The sequence below is a fragment of the Lithobates pipiens genome, unplaced genomic scaffold, assembly GCF_037356315.1.
Source record: "Lithobates pipiens isolate NorthernLeopardFrog02 unplaced genomic scaffold, aLitPip1_a1.2 Scaffold_19, whole genome shotgun sequence".
Lineage (NCBI taxonomy): Eukaryota > Metazoa > Chordata > Amphibia > Anura > Ranidae > Lithobates > Lithobates pipiens.
In genome coordinates, this window is record NW_027507764.1 from 289,400,630 (window position 1) to 289,425,878 (window position 25,249).

The window sequence follows — 25,249 nt, forward strand, 5'->3', positions numbered from 1 at the left end:
GAAGCTAAAAACCAAATACTAAAAAGCCTAGGAAGCATTAAGGCTCATTAGTTTTTCATGCTTTTTGCAGAAATGGAGGGCATTTTTTTTTATATGGGTACATATGGAACACATTTACATCAATGCATTTTTGTGCCTCTGCGTTTTTGGAAAGGGTCAGGGACTTTTTGGAATGCAACATAGTGCTTTTTTGTTTTTTGTTGAAGAGACTTCAATGGAGAAGCTACAGAAAAGGATGTAGTTTGTTTTTACAGCATTTTGCATTTTTTAATCTGCCCAACAGCAGATAAACTCAAAACGCAGTAAAAAAAAAAACGGAAAAGCACAGCAACAAGCAGTGCAGAAATGTTGAAAAGCAACATGCAAAAATGTGAATCGAGCCTTAAGCCCCCATATACACTATTAGATTTTCGGCAGATTTTTGTCTTCAGATTTACCAAAAACATGTAGTGCAAGGGCCTGTCTGATTGCATACAAATTTAAACTTTTAAGGTATGACCTCATACTATATGGTTTTGGTAAATGTGAAGAAGAAAATCGAATAGTGTGTATGGGGCTTTAGGCTTCATTCTTACATTGTGAAATTCAGCAGCAAGAATATGCAGATTCTCCTGTACATGGAATTACAAGTGTGTGCATGCAGCTATCTGACTGTTTGTAACTATTAGTAGAGCCAGCAATTAACTGAGGTTAAGGAGATTGTGTCTGCAGTCAGCCATGATCATCCTTTCCTTCTTGCAGCTGACTGTGTGAACAGCCATGAATAGCTTTGGCTGCATCACTTCCAACACACGTCATTTCAGTTGTGTATTCTTGCCACTGGAATTCGCAGTGTGTGCTAATCGCACATGTGAATGAATCCCAATGCTCTAAGGTGAAAAAATAAAATACATTCCCTCTGTAAATTATAAATGTCCAAGCGAGGGCATCCATACAACATGCTTCTTGCAAGTTCAACAGATCAATATAACTATAGACAGCTGCACTAAAAGTGAATAGCATCATCCTGTGATCAAAATAAATAAATAGCACTGTATAATGTGTCCATAAATAAATTAAAAATTTTAAAACATTGTCCATTCATGCAAGAATAATTGCTGGTGTAAAATCGCCCTTCTCCAATTAAATAATCCCAATTCAGGACCGTGCATGCTATTCACCACCGGTATAATGTGAAATCCTCCACTAGCTTCCTGATGACGCATTGAGCATGCAAAACATGTCGACAGTGACAGGAATGTTATGCCAGTTCCTGCCTTTAGTTAACACAGATGAAAATTGGAACGCACACCAGCTTTAGTGCACAGAGCAGTGTGACAGTTATAGAATTGGTTTGCTAGATAGACTTGGTGCGGGTCGGAGGGCACTTTTATATGCGAGTTTGCATGTTTTTTTTTTTATACTGAACATTTTTAAACTCAATAACTATGTTGCACAACAATAGCATTTTTCTCATATGAATACGCGAAAGAGGAGTGCAATAATAGCACACAAGAACCCTGGAAGATTCTGTTAATTGAAAATTTTAGTAGATACTGTATCCCTTGGTGGAGTGCATGATCAGGCTTATTATTAAAGGTTATCTGGTGAGTGAATAGTTTGGACAGTGGAGGATTTCACATTATACCAGTGGTGAACAGCATGCATGGCACTGAATTGGGATATTTAATTGAGTGATTTTGCACCAGCAATTATTCTTGCATGAATGGACATGGATTAAAATTCGGAATTTATTTATGGACACATACAGTTCTGTTTTTATTTTTAGCACAGGATGATTCACTTTATCAATATTTATATTGGCTGATCAGGTGTTCCATATTGCTTGCATCCCCCGCGATCAGAGGCCCCTAACAGGGCAGATAGCCAGCCTACACTCCTCTCAAGCAAATATAGATGATGAGGATGCACCAGAAGGAATTGGGGAGATCTCTGCAGAAGGTAGAGACCAGAACTATCAGGATTGTTATGGGAAATACTGAAGATTGTCGCACGCCCCCCCAAAAGCTGTTAGCCGAGTGTGAGTTAGCAAGGCCTGCTGCCCCATTCCTCCTGCACCTATGATCCATCATGAATAAGTGATCAAAAACTCCCACAGGGATACTTATAACCCCTTCAGTATGGGTACAGTTACTCTCTGGGACAATAGCCATTTTAGAGCTGCAAACAAAAAACTGTTCTATGTGGCTCCAAAAATACTCTTTAGCACAAACACCATGAAGGGGGAAACCAGCTAACTTGTAGCCTCAGGACACCATACTGCAGACCCAATCACCTGACTTCCTGAGTCCAGACATCCATGAAGGCCAATTAGACAGACATTCTTCCCACATGCACAAGTGGGGGTATCCCTTTACTGTGAGGGCAATTTGCAACTGGATCCAGAGGACGTTGAAGTCCAGTCCTCACAGAACAAGGCTTTTATTTGGAACCTGAGGCAACCTCATGTGGTGTGCTGCATAACAGTTAAGACGTCAACTGTGGTCTTCAGCAACAGATGGCTCCAGACCCCCAAGACTACCACTGGGTGGACTCCAATGCCTCTTCATCCTGCAAAAGGGGAGGAGAGGAAGGCGAGCCAGTGAACTCGTAAGAGCTGATTTCATAAGAGGTGACTGCAGAAAACTCCTCTCCACATAAAAGGAACCAGAGGATTGTGCCAAGACAGTGGAAAGATCAGATAATGGCAGGGATAGCAAGTTAATCTGACATTTTGGGAAGTAATTGTAGGGCGAACTATACAGGGGGTCCTCCCTTCCCGATGGGAGCCTACACCTTCCCTCTACCTCTCTCTGCCTGTGCATGGCAATGGCTTGCTAAGGGTTTGTAGACCTTTGATACCCGATAGGGAGCAGCTACCCAGCTGAGAGGAGTGTCAGCATGACCAAAAACTAAGAAGTAGCCCCCCCAATGAACAAGTGTCCCAATCTGCTTGCTGTGCACTGGTGCTGAAGCTGCTGTACAGTGACTGTGGTCGGTTAGCTGAACCACTGGCTGTTATGTGCTGTAGGAGCCTGAAATGCATGTTCTTACTGTGCCCAGTGAACCAGCACTCAATCACTTAAGGACGCTAGCTAAATGACACTTAGCCAGTGTTCATTGACCTGAATGTGGTAGCATAACCCAAGTAGTCATGAATATGAAGTGCTCTTCTGCAGCAACAGAACGACCCCCAACATACAGCCAGTGTCATCTTCAGCATATAGAACAAGAAGTCCTGGAAGTGATGATTTCCCCCCCCCGAGACAGAAAGATTTGAGACAAACTTAAATCAAAAGGAAGATCTGTGGTTAGTTCTCCAAGATGTTTGGAACAACCTACCTGACAAGGTTCCTTCAAAAACTGTACAAGTATACCAAAAAAAACAAAAACAAAGATGCGGTTTTGAAGGCAAGACACTGTATAAAAAATGCTCGCATTTATTGTTTTTGTGCCAGCGTTTAGCAGTGGGCGCTTTTATAAGCCTTTTTACAACAAAACATTAGGGGGGAAACATTAGCATGTTCCCCCCCCTAGCTTTCGTCCCAGAAGGAAGCCTCTTCTAAAGATGATGCACAAGAAAGCCCACAAACAGTTTGCTGAAAACAAGCAGACTAAGGACATGGATTACTGAAACCATGTCCTGTGGTCTGATGAGACAAAGATAAACTTATTTGGTTCACATGGTGTCAAGCGTGTATTGGCGGCCACCAGGTGAGGAGTACAAAGACAAATGTGTGGTGGTGGGAGTGTCATGGTCTTGCGCTGCATAAGTGCTGCCAGCACTGGGGAGCTACAGTTCATTGAGGGAACCATGAATGCCAACATGTACTGTGACATACTGAAGCAGAGCATGATCCCCTCCCTTTGGAGACTGGGCTGCAGGGCAGTATTCCAACATAATGACCCCAAACACACCTCTAAGATGACCACTGCCTTGCTAAAGAAGCTGAGGGTAAAGGCGATGGACTGGCCAAGCATGTCTCCAGACTTAAACCATATTGAGCATCTGTGGGGAATCCTCAAATGAAAGGTGTAGGAGCGCAAGGTCTCTTCCATGCCTCCATGATGACATCATGGAGCTGGCGGATTTTAGAGGACTTCAGTGGCAACCTGTGAAGCTCTGGTGAACTCCATGCCCAAGAGGGTTAAGGCAGTGCTGGAAAATAATGGTGGCCACACAAAATATTGTCACTTTGGGCCCAATTTGGACATTGTCACTTAAGGGTGTACTCACTTTTGTTGCCAGCGGTTTGCATATTAATGGCTGTGTTGAGTTATTGTGAGGGGACTGTAAATTTACACTGTTAAACAAGCTGTACACTTGCTACTTTACATTGTAGCAAAGTGTAATTTCTTCAGTTTTGTCACATGAAAAGATAATATAAAATATTTACAAAAATGTGAGGGGTGTGCTCACTTTTGTGAGATACTGTATGTATGCATTGCTCTGTAATGTTTACAAGCACAAGATTACATGTACTGTGGCACATATCTTTTCTGTACCTTATGTTCTAGTAAATTGTATATTCAATTATATTAAGAAACATTAATTCTTTGTATTAGGATCCCCGAGTGTGCGTAAAGATGAAACATCTACACTTTTTATCACCAGTTATCCAATGTGAGGCTTATTAATTAGACTTTACTGAAGCCATTGGATTAGCTTGATGGCCAAACAAATGAAATTTTCAGAAGGTGATGGCAGCCTGCATAATTTCTTATTTTAAGATCCCTTTCACACCATGCTGCCCATAGCGGCGGCGGTAAAATGCCGCTATTTTTAGCGGCGTTTTACCATCGGATTTGTGGCTTATTTCAGCCACTAGCGGGGCGCACCCCCCCCCCCCAAGAAAGGGTTAAAACCGCCGGCAAATACGCCGCAATAGCGGCGTTTTGCCGGTGGTATTACAGCACTGCCCCATTGATTTCAATGGGGAGCAGTGGTGGAGGAGCGGTAAACACACCGCTCCAAAGCAGCTGCTGGCAGGACTTTTCCTGACGTCCTTCCAGCGCACAGCTGCAGTGTGAAAGCCCCCGGGGCTATAGTGCCTGCAAAGCACCCTTGGTGTGAAAGGGGTCTAAATGAGTAGTCATTTAACTCCAAATTAAGTCTCTACAGGTTAGCAGCAGAATAATCTGTACAGGAAGAATACCACACTCAAACAAAAGGTTCATTAGAATTTTATTTTAAAAATAGAATCTTACATTGTAAATGTTAATGTAAAAAAAACTACAGTTTCATGAAACTTAAATATGGTATACATTCTGAGAACAGATACATTTTCTTGACATGCATCTCAAATCCTACATGTAAGATTTAAAAGGGTGAGCTTAGCAAGTCTACAAGGGTTACAACATAAACCTGGGGGTACCCTCCAGCTGCCGACCCAAAGCAGCTAAAAGCCTGAATATCCTTCTTCAGACCAAGATCTTTGCATAATCAGACAATCAGAAAATAGTTCTTCAAGAAAATCTTCAACAAATTTAAAGAATCCAGCAGCATTTTTACACTTTAGTTAAAAAACTTTCAAGGTGCAGGTTGTAATTGTGGGTAAAGTGTGCCATTTTATTCCTTGTTGTGAATAGGACATAATGCCAGCCCTTCGCTTGAGCTGATCAGTGCTGTGTAGACCACAGAACAGGTAAATGGATACAGTACAATTGGGAAAAAGCAACCCAGCAAAGATGAGAAAATGTTGACAGCAAAATCTTAACAGTGAATTTAAAGGATGGGAATTGCATTTTGTTTCTGCATATTACACATATACAAACCATAGCAGCATCTTTGGGTTAAGGTTTCCATTAAGACATTCACAACAGCTTCTGACAATGCTTAGAACCATGTGATTGGTGAGTAGAATAAAATGCAAACATTCACATTTAATAAAGACATATTACAACCTGACATTGCAAATTTGTATAAAGTACAATGGTACCAATAAAGAAAGAGCATTAAACACAAAAAATAGACTTCACACGAGTTCAGTAATCTGATTCGGCTTCCACAGAGGTGTTTTACGAAACTGCTTGTGTCCAACATATGGCCCTTCCATTGTGCATGATGCTTTGCTACTTGCTTTCTAAAAATGTTAGATTAGCTACATGGTGCTCCAAAGACTTCACGCCAAAAGCTTCTACCGATTTCCCTTCTAGACCATCTTCATTAGCAATATTCTGGAGCCGGTTTTCTCTCCATGTTGGAGTGGATCGATAGCATCCATTGCCTGCTTTACACTGCAAAATTAAATCAGGTTAATTGGAAGCATTTGTATTTATAATGAGATCGAATGTCTGTGCTTCTTTCCAGAGTGTATAAACACAATGGGGGTTATTTACGAAAGGAAAATCCACTTTGCACTACAAATGCAAAGTGCACTTGAAATTGCACTTGGAGGTGTAGCTGTAAATTTGAGGGGTAGATGTGAAATGATTGAAAGCTCTGCTGATTTTATTATCCAATCATGTGCAAGCTAAAATGCTTTTTTTTTTTTTTACTTGCATGTCCCCCTCAGATCTACAGCGACTGCACTTAAAGTGCAATTTCAAGTGCACTTTGCACTTGTAGTGACCTTCGCGGTGATGCCTCACATGCATGGTGCAATTGCCGTTTACATATGACACCAGACTGTGTTTACACTTACAGGCAGGGAAAGCATTTCATTCATCAAAACCGATCAGCAGGTCCAGGCCAGAAATCATTGGCCTGGGACTGGAGACTGATCGGTTCTGAAATGAATCTGATCGTCGGGGACCACTTCAGCCACGAAAGGATTTACCCCCCTTCCTGACCAGAGCACTTTTTACAATTTGTCACTGCGTTGCTTTAACTGGAAATTGTGCATGCCATGCTGTACCCAAACAAAATTTGCGTCCTTTTTTTTTCCCCATAGAGCTTTCTTTTGGTGCCATTTGAGCACCTCTGTGGTTTTTAGTTTTTGCACTATAAACAAAAACAAAAAAAAGAGTGACAACTTTGAAAAAAATTTTTTTTTACTTTTTGCTATAATAAATATCCCCAAAAATATAAAAAAAAAAAACGAATGTTTTCATGAGTTTAGGCCAATATATATTCTATACTTTTTTGGTAAAAAAATAAATAAAAATCGCAATAAGCATATACTGATTTGCGCAAAAGTTATAGCATCTATAAACTATGGGAAAGATTTATGGCATTTTTATTATTTGTATTTACTAGTAACGATCTGCAATTTTTGTTGCAGTATTGCGACGGACAGATCGGACACTTGACACATTTTTGGGACCATTGACATTTATACAGTGATCAGCTATAAAAATGCACTGCTTACTGTGTAAATGTCACTAGTAGGGAAGGAGTTAAAGCTAAGGGGCGACCAAGGGGTTAAATGTGGGTTCCCTCAGCGTCTAACTGTATGGGGATAGGACTGAGTAGGAGAGGAGCCATATCACTGTTCCTACTTACTAGGAACAAACGACATGTCTCCTCTGACAGCACAGGGATTTGTGTGTTTACACACAACTCCCTGTGCTGGTGCTCATGTGCGAGATCGGGTCCCCTGCCATGCAGCAGCAGCTCTTAAAGGACAGCCTGTATGGGGTTTCACGCAGGGGTTCCACTCTTCACCGTAAATAGGCGTGAGCTGGTCGGGAATCGGTTAAGGTAAAAAAACATTTATTTGCCGTCATAACCAAAAAAGCATTAACTTCACTGCATTCTGTTGCCCCCAACTGGTATCAAGTACAGTACTAAAAAGTACAGGTTGACAGTAGTATTAGCAAAAATTATTATTCACTCAGCTCCTCCACCATGTGAAACCACCACCACGTGTTTGGATGTACTCTTACCAGAGTGTGTTGACCACCTATCACGGGTGGTCAAAAGGGGCTCATAAATACCATATGCTCCATCCACAGTTGTTCCTCAGCATACCAAAAGCAGGAGGGATCATCCAATTGTCACAAACAAAACTATATTCCTCTGGTCTTAGATCATGATATGCAGTGAAATGTATCAACAAAGATAAATGCCACATACTGTAAATCCTTAAACTTAGGTTTTATTCAAGTAATGCACTGACATGCCATTACATTAAGAGTAGAAAATCATCAGCCAAAACAATGGGCTTAATCCAAAAATATCAGGAAATGATGCCTTAATCCGACTGGTTTTGTCACAATAGGACTCCTTCCGGACATTTATCTCTTTGCTGATACATTCCACTGGATATCACGATCTAAGACCAGAGGAGCTTTGTTTTCCACGTGACACTTGGATGATCTCTCCCGCTCTTGGCATGCTGAGGAACAACAGTGAATGGAGCATGTGTGATTTATGACTACCCCCCGGTAGTCAACACTGTCTGGTGCAGAGTACATCCAAACCTATGGTGGTGGTTTATGCACATGGTGGAGGAACTTTGTGAATAAGAACTTTTGCACATATTCATATTGTGAAGGCATTTTATTGGAGCAGTTTTGAAGACACATACTGATTTGTAATTAGTTTTATATTTAGTCGCAAAACACATTTGTTTTTATTTACTTGTCTATGTGATTATATCTCACGTTAGTGGTGCTGCTATTTACACAATTAGTCATTCACGAGTGCAGTTTTTGTTGTTTTTCCATTTGACAGTAGTATTAGCTTCCTACATTTTGAACATTTCGGGCAGTTTCTCACTTTTTGTGTCACTAACAGGAAATGGAAAATGCAAAAACACCATTCAGATGTGTGTATTCAGAAAGGAACCTCACCTTCCGTAGTAATTTACAGCAGATTGGAAGAACTTGGGATAATATCATCATGATTGCTTTCGATTTTTGAATACACGTGTCAACCTGTAAAATATAAAACATTTTAAAACACAAAGTTGCTTTACAAATCAATATGACATTATCTTGAAACTGTACTTTTACTCACATCCATGCATCTACTAATTCTGCAGGCATATCTGGGTAGCTCTATTTTTATAGAAGTAAGCTACTACTAAGCTGGCCTTGCTATAATGTGGAATTTGTAGAGAAACGCCTAAACTAATCTTGCATCACTGGTTTTCAGCACTTGCTCATAATGCTCAATTCCTTATGTTGGTCTTCCCAAATAACATATAATTATGTTTGCTAATGCTTTATACAGTGTGTGTGTGTGTGTGTGTGTGTGTGTGTGTGTGTGTATGTGTGTGTTAGAGCAATGCAATTATCTGCCTCTGCCTTTTAAGTTGGAAAGTTAAAGTGTTTGTAACTCCAACACTTCTTGCTCCCTTTGTGTGAAATCCCTGGTTCCTTACAGTCACTCTGCTTTCCTATTAAAAACTGACCACACTAAACAAAAGAACACAGTGTAGTCAATTGCCTAGCTGTGCTGGAAACTCTGCCTGCTCTCCTCCAATGATCAGACTTATCATGACACACACACCCTTCACCGGGAAGACCAGTGTGCTGTTGCATCTCCTCCCTCCAGCTCCCATGCAGCTGAGAACAGACGGGATGTGATCACTTATTTAAAAAAAAAAAAAAAAAGGTATTAAAACATTTTTTTTTTCTATCTAGACACAAATATGTTGCCTTTCCTTTCTATTTTAAACTTAGTGGTAGGTTTTACAATCACTTTAAGTACCTTGGAGAAGGTGGCAGTTTTACCCTGCACTGGAGTCCTTGCAGCGATCTGAAGCTGCTGGCTCAGTGGAACAAGCTTCTCAATTTCCAGGAGGAGTAAAGGTTTGTCATCATCTTCAAGCTTGTATTAAAAAAAAAAAATAGCAAATAAAAAGCAAACACTTGTGTCAGGAAAGTTTGCACAAACACCTGCTAAGGGATACATACATGAACAATTAAAGGATTACTAGACTGAAATTATTCAAAAGAACACCCTTGCATTATTTACCTTTAAAAGTATACAATACCTTACAAGTCAAACATTTTTTCCAGCTGCACACTTACACAATACCACAAGGGACAGACAGCTTACTTTAACCACTTCGGCCCCGGAAGATTTTACCCCCTTCCTGACCAGAGCACTTTTCGCGATTCGGCACTGCGTCGCTTTAATTGACAATTGTGCAGTCGTGCGACATTGCACCCAAACAAAATTGATGTCCTTTTTTTCCCCACAGAGCTCTTTTGGTGGTATTTGATCACCTCTGCGGTTTTAAATTTTTGCGCTATAAACAAAAAAAGCGACAATTTTGAAAAAAAAAAAACCCCCAATATTTTTTACTTTTTGCTTATAATAAATATCTAATATATTAAAAAAACAAGTTTTTTCCTCCGTTTAGGCTGATATGTATTCTACATATTTTTGTTAAAAAAAAAATGTAAAGAAAAAAAAAATCGCAATAAGCATATATTGATTGGTTTGCGCAAAAGTTATAGCGTCTAAATAGGGGATAGTTTTATGGCATTTTTATTATTATTATTTTTTTTTTTTTTACTAGTAATGGCGGCGATCTGCAATTTTTATCGGGACTGCAACATTATGACGGACACGGCCACAGGGCCAAGCGTCGTTACATAATGTCGTTTCGCCCAGCCGTGCCATTCTGCCGCAGTGCAACTGCGGCGCCTGGTCAGCAAGTAGTTAAAGCAGGGGTACATAGTCTGGGGTCCATGGACAGGTGTCAGGAGATCCGCGAGGGTCAGATAAATAAAATTTACATTTACATTACAGGCCCCCCTGGTCCCCATCAATGGTTTCTCATTAAAAGCAATTAAGAACTTCAACCCTGGAAAGTTTTACCCCTTCCTCACCAGAGCACTTTTTACAATATATTGGTTTGCGCAAAAGTTATAGTGTCTATAAACTAGAGTACATTTTCTAGAATTTACACAGATTTTAGTTTGTGACTGCCTCTCTCATTTCTTTGAGGCGCTAACATGGCAGAGCAGTACAAGCCCCGCCCCCCCCCCCCCCCCCCCCAATGACCCCATTTTGGAAAGTAGGCACCCCAAGGAATTTGCTGAGAGGCTTATTGAGCAAATTTTTTGTCACAAGTGATTGAAAAATGAATAAAAAATATATATATATGCCATGGTTATATGTGACCTTATCCCCGTACTAAGGAAAAGCAGCAGAATGTATCTTGGGGTGTATCACATGTAAGAGACTTTTTGGCAATCTAGCAGCATACAGGACCCCAAAAACCAAGCACCTCCTTCAGGCATTCTAGGGGGAGATACAACAGAATGTATTTTGCGGTGCAATTTCACATTTGCCCATGGCACGTTTGAGAAATATATCATTAACAACTTTGTGAAAAAAAAAAAGGGGGGGCATTGGGGGGGTTTGAACTGTCCTGACATTTTATGTACAACATTAGCAGCTCATGCCACACATTAGCCACAATCTTATGCTGAGTACATAGATAACAACATGACATGCTTTAAAAGTGCGCACAACTGTGCATCGGCAACAAAACATTTTTAAAAGCCTTTACAGGTTACCTCTTTAGATTTAATGCTAAAATTACTGCTCTCGATCTGACGTTCGCATTGATAACTCAAATGCATGGGGGAACAGGGGTGTTTTTATTTTTTTCAGCATTTTTATCATCACAGAGAATGTAAATATCCCCTACAATAGCAATAGGTAGTGACAGGTGCTCTTTTAATGAAAAAATTGGGTTCTATTAGACTCTAGCCATCTTCTCTGCACTCAAAGCATCTGACCACACCAAGATTGGTGTGATAAGATGTTTCCCAATGACGCTGCTTATATCCAGCGAAATCCGAAGTCATGAAATGCTGATGGCTTCTCTTTTTTTAGGCCATAGAGATGATTAGAGCCATTCAGGTCTCCGATCAGCTCTATGGTCAGCTGGCGGAACCACCGGTTGCATTATCAGGTTTCCTGGTGGGACAGGAGAGCCCAAGAAAACCATGGAAGACGTTCCCTCCCACTGCTTGTAAAAGCAGTTTAGCAGCTGATTAGCCGATAGGATTGCTTTTACATGAAAGCTGACCGCTGGCTGAAAAGAACGATAGCAAGATTATACCTAAACCTGCAGGCATCATTCTGGTATAACCAAAGTCCAGCAATGTCCTTGTTGGGCATATATTGTAATGTTCTTTTTTTTTTTACGCAGCCTGTGGGCTGAACAAAAACAAGATTAAATCGGTGGGTATGCCCACCATTAGAATACTGCCCTGCATCCACCCACTTCTAATGAAGGGCATACATGCACTTTTTTTTTTTTTAACTGTCGTGATGAAAGAAGAACAAAAACCAACTATTTTTGGCTTTTTTTATTTCATCTTTTTTTCTTTTACATTTTTTTTTTTAAACACTTATTTGTAACTCACACCAAAAGCAACAAAAGAAGAAAGTGGGATTATAACGGTGCCTTAATACAAATAGACAAATTATAAATGTTTAAAAAATGGATTACAAAATTTAATAAATATCACACAAAGTAATAGTACAATTTACAAAAAAAGAGACAAAGTATTTTTTATCACAAAATAGATATATTCTGTCCAATTTCCAGAAAGCAAAGGGTTTGTAATATATTAGGCCGAGATGGCGGTGGCCTTGAAGTGCTATCTGGTCATTCCTTCCCTACATGTTTCACCATAAAAATGGCTTCCTCAGGGGCAATAGAATATAGAGACGATTCCCACGGTGAACCCGCGTAAAAGGCCACTCAAACGCAGTCATGCAGATGGCGATCACCTAATAACCACCTTAGTGTAGCTGTAGGGGGTACAAAGGGCAATCGTAGAGACAATTTAAGGAAACATCTAAAAACATGGGAGGTGCTGAAGAAATTACACTCAATGGTGAGATTTTAATAGCATGACCCAAAAAGGTCTGGAAACAGAACCGAAATTCATTGAAGAATAAGTAGCACTGAAACTGAGGGCAAGCATTAGACCATCGGGCAGTCCAAACGTGAAATAGGTGTAGATGTCAATAACACCTCAGCAAAGGACAAACTCCCATGTGAGTGATCTTGTTCTGACTAAGCAATAACATGCAGCGCCTCCATGAACCCAGCTAAGGTTTCAGGTTTGGGTCTCTAAAAATGTGATGGCATCTGTGCAATGCTGTACCCAACGCTAATACTCAACTAGTGTGTGGTAGCGTTAGAAACATTCACTGATGCAGAGACCAGGTTGGTTAGGACAGGAGGGACAATAAAAGTGGGCGTCACGCCTGTATCCATGTTACCTACATGCACATTTTTTTTGGGGTGTTCTTTGGCCTGAGGTACCACGGAGGACTTATGGGAAGTGCCTCTCATGCAGCCGGCTCACTGCATTTGCATTGGGAATTTGGGCCACAGCACCATCTGGAAACAGAAGGGCTGTGATGATCTCTTCCTGGAATTTAAGGAAGGATCCAGTTTGTCCCCACGCCTTGTATAGCGCATAAGTGTTCAGCAGAGCCAATTAAAATAGGTATAGACACTTTTGTACCAGCGTCTGGCCTTACGGGCAATTAGCTACGATGCCAACTGGTCATTGAGGTCTACCTCTCCCATATTTAGGTTGTATTCATGGACACGACACCAGTCGCCGTTGGAATTTGGACAGTTGTATCTGTGTGAAGGGAGGACAGAACGGAAACATTCCGATTATCCCTCCACTTCACTGCGAGCAAATTATTACACTACAAGCAGGCTCTCTCCCCCAGTCAGTCTAAGTCAGGATTCAACAAGCTTATGGGGTAGCACGGTGCCACGTGCCAGTTCCATGATCAAACAAGTAATTTAAAAGTGGCACGCTCGAGTAATAATTGTCCATGTACATATGGTACCCCTTTACGAATAAGGGTGACACCAAGTCCCACGCAATGTTACCAGAGCTCCCTATGTAGTTTGGGCAGTTCTCGGGCTCCACGTGACTATCTTTTCCCTCATAAACAATAAACTGTTTGTATAGCCTGTTGCCCGGTCACAGAGCTTATACAACTTGACCCCATATCTGGCACGCTTGCTGGGAAGATACTGTAGATACTGAAGCTGCAAACTGCTGGTTGAAGTCGTTTACAAGGGGGCGAATTTTGTCGAGCCAATCAAATTCAGGGTCACCCCGAGGACAACAGAGTTCACTGTCTTTAAAGTGGTTGTAAACCCTTACAAACCACTTTGACCTACAGGTAAGCCTAGATTAAGGCTTACCTGTAGGTCCAAGAAATATCTCCTAAACCTATATGGTTTAGAAGATATTTACCCGAAAACAGCCACCGCTGTCTACGGCGCATGCACCGTAGACAGCGGTGCACAGGCGCACTGGGCAGGCCGCAGATCGCTGCGATATGCCGCGAGTGTCGGCTCCCATGCACATGTGCGGGAGTGACGTCATTGCGGCTCCGGCGAATCACAGCGCCAGAGCAGCGAGACCTGGAAGTCGCTCCGGGATCCATGGCAGTGGCGAAGAGGAAGACGGAAGACCGCTTCGGAGGGTTCGTTCTAAGGCAAGTTATTCATAATGAGCTAGTATACTATGCATACTAGCTCATTATGCCTTTGCCTTGCAGGGTGTGTTTTTTATTTTTTTCCTTTTACTTCCTCTTTAAAATGCATGAACCGCAAGATCTGCTCATATCGTGTCCTGGCCATGGCATATGGTGACTTGAGTCAGTGGTCCAAAATGACCACAACTCACTTTTTTTTTTAAACTATGTCCATGAGGAAGGATAGGCTCAGAAAGGTCTTCCATTTTTAGACCGTAATAGGTTTCCATTCTCTGGCAAGGGTAAACCGGGGATTAGCAGCAATGAATTGACAAGCATACAAATTGCTTCGGTCCACAATAGGTCTATAGAGATGAAGCCCATGAAGAGCAGCAAATAAAAATCAAGTGACGTAAAAACAAATGTTTCCACTTTAATTTTGGGTTGGATAGTGAATGGGGGTAGTATGGGCACGGCAGAAGTGGTGGGCTCCCAATTAGGATTGGCAAATGCAGTGGGAAGGGCACTATGGGCCTGTGTTTGTCTTCTTGGAGGCTGTGGGACAATAGTTGTGCTAGCCACCTCACCAGCTTGAACTTCACTTATGGGACTCGCCATGTCACCAAGTGTTACTGCAGTGCTGGATGTACGACCAGGATGTACTAAGCTGCTGGTGCTTACCAGATCACCAGAAGGATGAGCGGCACTAGTACTGGCTCTCTGGTCCATGCGAGAGCCCTGCGGTTCTTGCACCTCAGCAACAGAAGAATGGGGTCAGGAACGCCTGATCTTGGCAGGGACCACTACTCCATCATCAGAGCTATCTTTCAGAGTGCCGCTGTCTACTGAATCGTATTTTGAGCTTGAAACTGACAGATGGGCAACTTTCTCTTAACTCTTGTCAGTCATGCTCAGAAACATGTAGGCCTCTTCACTAGTGTACTTTCAATTGGACATTGTGGCCTCTAAATTTACAGGTACAACTACTGTGACTCAAGCAAAAAAGCACCTGGTTGTCAGAGCCTACTTTAGATCGCAAAAAAACTTTTAGCGTTTGCAGGAATCAGCCCTGACTCTGCGAACATTGCAGTTGTGTGTGTTGCATTTTGTAAGTGACAGTAATCGACTGACACTGCACTTGGGTGGGGCTGGGCAGAGGGGCTAAACACAGGCACTAGCACTTATCTGGGCTGATCCCACTAACGCTGTGTTTTTGGGAACCCTAAACTATTGGGGACACTAGTATAGATCTGATCAAAGATATTGATCCATTCAAACACTATACTAGTAAGGGAGGTGTATGGTGCATGCGTGGATGTTAGCGCTACTGGCACTAATCTGACTTCATGGGGCTGATGCCAACCCTAAAACCTGTACTGAGGGGGAGATCAGGGGGTTAAACTTTTTGTTCAGCAATATATGGCGGGTACCCCGATACTATAAAAACCTGATGCAGTGATCAGAAATAAGATCTGTACACTATATTAGTGACACTGGTGATAGGGGGTGAAAGGGTTAACTGGGGACGATCAAGGGGTTAAACCTTCATTGGGGGTGTTAGTAGTAGGCCCAGGTACCCCCTAACTGCCCTAATGCTGATTAGTGTCACAAAGGTCACCAGTACAGTGATCAGTGAAAAATATGAAAACTGCACAGTGACAGGTAGTGAAGGGGTTAACTGTGTGGGGAGGTGATAAGTGTGCCTACGTGTACTGATGTTAGCGTAGTGTTGTACAACTCACTGTTAGACGTCCTCTCTCTGGAACCAAAAAGAATACCACGAGGGGAGATGACATCACTTACCTGCCTGTAAGTGTAAACGCAGGCAGGGGAGGCATTTCATTCACCAGAACCTGGGAAAGACTTTAGAGTTCTGTAATGAATCTGATCACCGTCTGCACTGTGGGGGCGCCTTACAGCTATGGCGAACCACGCAGCAGTGCCATTCTGAGGGTGGGCGGTCTTAAAGCAGTTAAAGAGACTTTACCCTGCCACTGCTTATAGTGCTGACTGCCAAGCATCTTTTGACTCACTGGCCCATATTTATCATTGTTCTCTGCCATCTTGTGCCACTCCATAATAGCAAGTGCTAATGCTTATTTTGTAGTAGTAGTAGCAGCAGTAGTAGATCTGAGCAGAATTAGAATATTTTTGTTTGGTTTAACCAGCTTTTTTTCATTTTTGCACACATGTAAAAATCTTAATTTTTGGCAAGAAAATTACTTAAACCCTCGAACATAATACATTTTCTGAAATGGCCCTGTAGAATAAAAAGATACTCGTTTCGCAGCCATTTTATAATAATGCAAATTTTCAGAAAAAATACAAAGATGAATTTCAGTGCAAACGCACACAAGATAACTATTGTTTTGGTAAAAAAAAAAAAAAAAAAATACAAAATGAGGATGTGTTGCGTAAAAAGATACCAAACATGGAAAGTCTTAAAATTGTGTGCGACGGAGATATTTCAAAAAAATTTAAAATAATAATAAATAAAAAAAATAAATAGGATTTTTATTACAGCTTACCTGTAAAATCCTTAGTCTCTGTGTCCCATGATGTGCTCCAAGTAATTACTTAATGGGTTATGGGCCACATTCAGGTGTTGACACTGGTATGCCCAATCAAAGAAGTTTACTCCCTATATAACCCCTCCTCCTTCCAGGAGCACATCAATTTTTGTAGCAAAACAATATACTTAAATCCCAAAAAAGGGGTGGGGCCGCTGTGTCCCATGATGTACTCCAAGAAAAGGATTTTACAGGGAAGCTGTAATAAAAATCCTATTGTCTTTATCGTACATCATGGGACACAGCCTAATTACTTAATGGGACATCCCATAGCAATGCTACTTGAGGGGAGGGAGAGACAACCCGCAGGGTACCCCCAGACTTGAGGACTTATACTGATGCCCAGCACACTGTGCCCAAAGGCGATATCCTCATACCTCCTTACATCCACCTGATAACATTTTTGTGAATGTATGCACTGGAGACCAAGTTGCGGCCTTACAGATCTGAGCCTTGGAGGCCTGATGACGCACTGCCCAAGAAGCACTAATCGCCCTGGTAAAGTGCACCTTAAATTGAAAAGGGGGAATCTTACCCCTTAAATTATAAGTTTGAATTATAACTTGCCGAATCCACTTAGCGACAGTGGATTTCAACGCTGCCTGTCCTTTCTTAGGACCCTCTGGCAGAATAAAAAACACATCAGTCTTAAGAATCTGAGCAGTTGTCTTTAAATAGATTCTCACTGCTCTCACCACAACAAGACACTGTAGTGACTTTTCTTCCCTGGAACATGGTTTTAAAAAAAACAAAAAAACAATGGCAGGACAATATCTTGGTTCAGGTGAAAACCTGAAACCACTTTTGGTAAAAAGTCTGGACGAGGGCATAACACCACTCTGTCCTCATGAATAATCAAATACGGCTCTTTACAAGAAAGAGCAGCCAGTTCCGAAACCCTCCATGCTGAGGATATTGCAACCAAAAATACCAGCTTCCTTGTCAGGACTAATGTCGCGTACACACGACCAGACTTTTCAACAGACTAGGTTGGATGGTCTTCCTGACGGACTTCCTGCGGAGTTCCGACGGACTTTCCGAATGAACGGACTTGGCCACACACAAAGACACCAAAGTCCGATGGATTTGAATGCGATGAAATACGACCAGACTAGAATAAGGACGTTTTTTAGCATTTTTTAGATTTAGCAAGGATCCACATCAGATCAATGTTGGCGGGGCTGTGGCCACAGGGGCACTCTTCTGCACATTTGGTGGGATTGCCCTGCGATCAGACCTTACTGGGAGGACATTAAACCTCTGATCAAAGAAATCACAGGCATAGATATTCCTCTGTCCCCGATTCACTTCCTGCTACCCATTCCTCCCATGCCAGTGAGCCAGTACAAGAAGAGTGTGCAGCCTCATTTGCTAAATGCAGCCAAGCGACTGCTCCCTACTTTTTGGAAGCGTCGGCAAATCCCAAGTAAGGAGGAGTGGCGCCGCAGGGTAGGTGACATCAGGGAGGCAGAAGGATGGATTGCCACCTGCAGGGGGGCCCACGACCGCTTCACCGCGATTTGACAGCCCTGGCTAGTGTATATATCAAACCCTGGACACATTTCATCCAGTTTGGATGTGGCCCTCCTGGAACTGGCAGAGCCATCCCAAAGGGGACGCCCCCAGGGCTTACAGATGGGGACCAGGAGCTGAGGAGACTCCAACACTCAATTTAACATTTCATTAATCAGGGGCGGGGAGACAGGATGCTATTCTCTCTCTTCACTCACCCCCTTGATCATCCTACATGTATGGAGAGGTTGACAGAGCTCGGGGAGGAGGCGGAGTCGGACGAGAGGCTTCAGGTATGCTCTAAACCACTTTTCTTTTCCCTTCTTTTTCTCACTTAACTACTTTCTAATACTTTATGACTTGAATAGTTATGGCTGCCTACGGGCAGATGGTTGCTATGTTGAGTGGCAGGTGACGGGTGAGGTATGGAGGACTTGGGTGGCCCAACAAAAACTTGGCGACCTGACGCCATGAGACAACCTGACTTGAGCAGGGAAATGGCACTTTGGTGCCGCTGTTACACAGGACTGCCCCCCTTCCCCCCGCACGCGGTCGTCTAGGAAGCCGTCGGCCCCACGTGAGTTATCTTGAACGTTAAAGCCCATCACGCGTGAGAACCCCTTACAAGAGGAGAGACCAGTCCTATACTGCACGAAATAGACTGCGGAATGGGATTACTCAGCCCAACAATCGAGTTGACCTACCGTGCTGACCCGTCACCTGGTAAATACTCTCTCAATAACCTAGCCAGTACCAAGTTAATTTATGACTGTTGACTATTCATGTTCTTGTTCCCACTACAAGTGGAAAATAAAAAAGGAACGACTGGAGTATTACGTATCAGCATTACCTACAGCAAATGTTTATCCTCTCTGTTCATTTTCATTTTTTTTTCATTCTTTTACTGTATATCAAGCTGTAATACCTTGTCTCCTATAAATAAAGATTGTTTAAAAAAAAAAAATAAAATAAGGAAGTTCATAGCCAGTAGCCAATAGCTGCCCTAGCGTAGGTTTTCGTCCGTCGGAATAGCATAAAGACAAACTGATTTTTTGACCGGACTCGAGTCCGTCAGAAAGATTTGAAACAGGTTTTAAATCTAAAGTCCATTTGATTTTTAGACAGCAAAGCTCCGTTGAAGCCCACACATGATCGAACTGTGCAGTGGATTCGTTCCGTCAGACCTAGTCGAAAATCTGGTTGTGTATACTCGGCATAAGGGAATATGCTGAATCGGTTCAAATGGCTGTTTTTGTAACACAAACAAAATAAAGTTCAAGTCCCAAGGGCTTAAAGGTGATTTAACTGTCGGATTAAGAATGCGTAGCAAGCGGTCTTTGAAATAAAATCGATAAGGCTGAGACTTGGCCCTTAATAGTACAAGGCCAACTTCATCTATACGCCTAATTGTAGAAAGGCAAGAATTCTGCCTATGATGTAGCTCCGAGAGTGCCAACCCTTGGATTCACACCAGGAAACATAAGCTTTCCAGATTCCATAACGTATAGTAGATCTGGAAGCTGGTTTCCTTGCATTAATCAATCAAAGTAGAGATAATTGACCCGGAAAGCCCATGTTTCTTCAGAATGTGGGTTTCAATAGCCAGGCCATTAAATTTTGCGTTCCTAAAGTAGGATGGAATATCGGCCCCTGTGAGAACAGGTCTGGCCTTAGTAGAAGGGACCCTTGGGGAGAGCCGCCAGGAGGAGGGGGTTATATAGGGAATGAACTTCCTTGATTGGGTATACCAGTGTCAACACCTGAAGGTGGCCCATAACCCATTAAGTAATTACTTAGGCTCTGTGTCCCATGATGTACGATAAAGAAATTAATGGTACCCCAACATCTCAATGGGTGACATTTTAGAGTTAGCCAGGAGCTCTTGTGCTAGCATTATTGCTCTCACTCTGCAATTCACGGTGATAAGTCATACGTGTGGTGTGACTGCAGTTTATGTATGCATGGCTTCAAGGACAGGTAATCCTATTGGATGCCTAGGAGGAGGAGGGAGAAGACGCACAACGGAAGCCGCCGTAATGCAGAAGAGGAGACGAGGACACAGGAGCCACTGCCTGCAACCTAGATGAGGTAATTGCTGAGCTGTATGACTGACCAACCAGGAGTGGGCGGATAATTGATAGTTATTTACCACCCCCCCCCCCCCCCCCCCCCAAAACAAAAAAAAGGCCACTGGTCAGGGCAAATGTCATCATACATCCCAGGAGTCTTCAGAAGGGGAGCAGATGTTTTCTTAGCCATGAACACTCTCCCACCTGCATGCCTGAGCCAAGGAAAGATGGATTCCAAGTAAATGCTACATGAATCCGCTGCCTGTACTTAAGACAACCACGACCAGAAACCCTAGGGGACGTTATTACAAAAGTGATTTCTCAGCAAAATAAAGTATGGAGACATGGGTGGGTGAGGTTGCTTTAAATAATAAAAATTAAATTAAATAGTGTTTTTGGTTTGTGGTGCACAGATGCAATGTAGTTCTGCTTTAAATGAACAGAAAATGTAACTGAAACAGTAAGTAGATTAAAAGAATGTACATTTAACAAGGTTTCAGGCTGTAAATGGACAGTGTATGTGTGACTGAAGCAGACAAATTGGAGGAACCAGAAGTTGTTCAGTCTATTGCAGAGTGTCAGTTCTGGTCTAGTTCTAGATGGCCCCACCATGTGGATGCAGATACACAGTACATGGGATACAAAAATGTGTAATGAAAAAAAAAAAAAAAAAAACAGCATTCCATAAAGTGATGGTTAATATTTAGTAATATACATGTTTTTTACACAGCAACAGGTAGACATGTGGAGATACCTAAAGAGCCCTACACATGCCTGCTCTAGCTTTTTTTTGTCCACCTTGCCCCAGTTTAGGGCTGCTCAGATTTAGGTCACATCCCTTTGTCTGTGCAAGTATCCATAGCACCTGCATCTGGACAAGATGAACACTTCTAAAATAACCCTATTCTTATAAGTGCCAAATATTTGTCAACATTTCATGTATGTAGAAATCTGGTCAAATCCCCCACTGTTGTCTACTGCCTCTATTTAAGACTACCTTGATCTGTATCTATTAACACCTTCATTTGAACTTTCCATTCAAAGAAAAGGTAAACATTTACATATTAGGAGAAGAGTTACCTGATTTGAAAATGTCTGAAGAACGGATGAAAGTTTTATACCGGCTGCTGCAAACACCTAAGGAGGAAGATAAAGTCATTGCTGATGTGATGAAAAGCATAAAAAACAGACCAAAAATAAATAAATTATATATATATATATATATATATATATATATATATATATATATATATATATATATATATATATATATATATATATATATATATATATATACACATATATACACACATACACACGCACACATATATACACACGCACACACACTGCTGTGCAAAAGTTGTGAAAATATACCATAAGTGAGGATCTTCTTACAAAATAATTAAACGTTTTGTCAAATCTATAAATGGCATAAATATTAAAATATAAATCAAATACATATTTGGAGTGTACACACTTGTAAGTAGGGAGTGACTTACTATGCCATGTGTGTGTCTATGGACGCACACAGCCTGGATCGGTAAGGTGCATGCACAGGTACCCCCCCCCCCAAGCACATGGGTTACTATAGGGGCACTCGGAGGAAGGAGGAGCAGACAACACTGGTGGGGACTCCCCTAAAGAGGAGGTAAAAAAAAAAAATGCTCTGTACAGTATCTTTTTTTTTCTCTCTAGCTTTAGTATCACTTCAACCACTTGCCGACCAGCTGCCAGTTTTACTGCGGCAGGATGGCATTACCTTATGTCGCTTTGCCTTTTGGCCACTAGGGATGCAAGCCCGCAGCATGTGCCCAGCCTCGATGCGAGGGCACATGATGTGCAATGACCGCCGTGCTCCCGCGATTGTTTGCGACAGTGCGAGACCCAGGATCTGTGTATGTCTGTGTATGTAAACACAAACATCCCGGTTCTTTCAGGAGAGAGGAGATAGTATGAACACACATATAATGAACACATGATGTATGAACACTGATCTCTCTCCTCCTAGACAGTCTCACCGCGCTTCCCCCCCCCCCAGTTCTAAACACACCTAGGGAACACAGTTAACCCCCCTTAATCACCCCCTGGTGTTAACCTATTCCCTGCCAGTGACATTTACACAGTAATCAGTGCATTTTTATAGCACTGATAGCTGTATAATTGTCAATGGAGTCAAAAATGTGTCAAAAGTGTCCGCCATAATGTGGCAGTCCCAATAAAAAAAAAAAATTCTATCCCCTATTTTGTAGATGTTATAACTTTTGCACAAACCAATCAATATACGCTTATTGCATTTTTTTTTTACCAAAAATATGCAGAAGAATACATATCGGCATAAACAGTGGGGAAAAAAAAATATTGTTTTGATAAAAAATGTGGGATATTTATTATAGCAAAAAGTAAAAGATAATAGGATTTTTTGTACACACCATAAAATCCTTTTCTCTGTAATTCACCGACTGACAGCTCCTTTCTTTAGACCATTGGGTTGTTATGCCCCCTTCAGGAGAAGACTAGGCATTACATGTTAACATGTGATAATAAAACTAGAACTTTCTAATTCCACCCAAGGGACGATCCCTAGGTAACAACCCCTCAGAATGCTACTGCAGCCTCAGTATGTCAACAAGCAGTATAAGGTAAAGAAAAATATGAGGGGGCGGGTGCTGTGTCGGTGAATGATAGATAAAAGGATTTTACGGCGAGTACAAAATATCCTATTTTCTCTTATATTCACTGACTGACACAGCTTCTCCCTTTATACCATTGGGACGTCCCCAAGCAGTGCCAAAACGAGCGGTGGGAAAACAGCATAAAAAACTTCATCCACCATTGCATGTGGGAGCTAGTACAAACTTTATCCACAAAAAACAAAACAAAAAAAAACTAGTGTGTGGAAAACCAGCACAAAAAAACAGGGTGCTCCTCAACGGAGAAGTACTACCCTCAAACCGCACCAAAAACTGTGGTAACAAATGCAACAGTGCATTAACTTAAAGGTACTGCGTTTTTACCCAAAAAACAGGAAAAAGGGAAAAGATTGCATATGCAATTGCAACTATACAGCCTCCTGCAAAACTTTGCGGCCAAAACAGGCATCACCCGATGCACTAACATCTACCTTGTAGAACTTTGTAAACCTGTGGACAGATGACCAGGTCGCTGCTTACACACTTGAACGACAGATGTTTGATGTCGGAAAGCCCAAGACTTTCCGATTGCCCTTGTGGAGTGGGCTGTGACCGGAAAGGGGGGCACCTGCCCCTTCAAGTCGTAGGCTTGTACTACAATCTGTCTGATCCACCTGGAAATGGTGGCCGACGAGACCGCCATGCCTTTCTTTGGACCAGCAACCAAAACAAACAGTGACTCTGACTTCTGGAAAGGAACCGTGGCAGACAAATACACTTTCAGAGCCCGAACCACGTCCAGAGCATGAAGGACCACCTCATTAAGATGTGTCAGCTTAGGACACAGAGATGGTAACACAATGCCCTCATTGATGTGAAATGCCGAGACTACCTTCGGCAGAAAAGATGGTTGCAGACGCAATACCACCTTATCCTTGTGGATAACCAGATAGGGCGACTTTCAGGACAAGGTCGCCAGTTCCGAAACCCTCCTGGCCTATGTGATGGCCACTAGAAAGACCACTTTCTGGGGAAAAAAAAAAAAAAAAAGAGTCAACAGGGGAAACTGATATTTTCAAATTGCGGTTTCTGAAGCGCCGGTAATACCAGGTTCAGATCCCACAGGGGTAACGGTGGACGCCCCGGAGGGACTACATGTCGCACCACTTCAGCAAAAGTACTCAATATAGAGTGAGACGCCGGGGTCACTGAAAAAGGACAGCCAAAGCTGATATTTGTCCTTTAATGGTGCTTAACACGAATTTCTGGTCAACCCCTTGCTGAATAAACAGCAGGATCCTGGATATAGAAAAGGAGCGCGGATGCCATCCTTTCTCCTCACACATGGAGATGCAGGCCTTCCAGGTATGAAGATATATCTTCCGTGAAGATTTCCGTGCTCTCAATATAGTTGGGATCACCGAGTCCGACAGACCCCGGTTCCTCAACACCTGGTTCTCAATAGCCATGCCGTTAAAGCCAGCAATGGTAAAGCAGAATGGAGAATCGGACCTTAAGACAGAAGGTCCTCTCGCAACAGCAGTCGCCAGGGAGCGTCTGACACCAGGCGCACTAGGTCTGCATACCAAAGACGCCGAAGCCAATCTGGGGCAACCAGTATTACTGGGATCCCCTTGGCTTCCACTCTGCGAAGCAGACGTGGTAACAGTTTCAGTGGAGGAAAGGTGTAGATCAGCTGGTACTGATCCCACAGAGCCACCAGCGTGTCCGATGCGTCTGCCCACGGACCTCTTGTCCTGGACACGAATCTCGGCACCTTCCGATTGAGATGGGAGGCCAGAAGATCCACGTCTGGTGTGCCCCACCACAGGCACAGTAGCCTGAACACCTCCAGATGCAACGCCCCATTCTCCTGGGTTCAGCTTCCGACGACTTAGATAGTCCGCCTGCCAGTTCTCCACACCCGGGATGTAAATGGCCGACCGAGCTTCTTGTTCCTCCTTGGTGATTGACGTTAGCCACAGTAGTGGCGTTGTCTGACTGGATGCTGATCGGACACCCTTGCAGTCTCATTGACCATGTGGAGAGGCATAGCCTGATCGCTCTCAGTTCGAGCAGATTGATGGGCAACTTGGATTCCTCCCTTGACCAGAG

At 42.5% G+C, this 25,249-nt stretch overlaps 1 protein-coding gene across 3 annotated transcripts in view; it reads right to left on the minus strand.

Moving 5' to 3' along the window:
• Positions 1 to 5,147: 5,147 nt before the first annotated feature.
• Positions 5,148 to 25,249, minus strand: part of CTNNAL1 (catenin alpha like 1) — a 417,111-nt gene continuing 397,009 nt past the window's right edge. For 2 of the 3 annotated variants that reach the window (XM_077492001.1, XM_077492002.1), the window contains exons 16-19: positions 21,585 to 21,641; positions 9,578 to 9,697; positions 8,716 to 8,799; positions 5,148 to 6,216 (exon numbers count right to left, since the gene is read on the minus strand). In XM_077492001.1, coding sequence (XP_077348127.1) covers positions 6,052 to 6,216; positions 8,716 to 8,799; positions 9,578 to 9,697; positions 21,585 to 21,641 — 426 coding nt within the window. In that variant the 3' untranslated portion in view covers positions 5,148 to 6,051. Of the gene's footprint in view, positions 6,217 to 8,715; positions 8,800 to 9,577; positions 9,698 to 9,727; positions 10,122 to 21,584; positions 21,642 to 25,249 lie in introns of those variants that run through there. The other variant, XM_077492003.1, reaches the window with a different exon arrangement.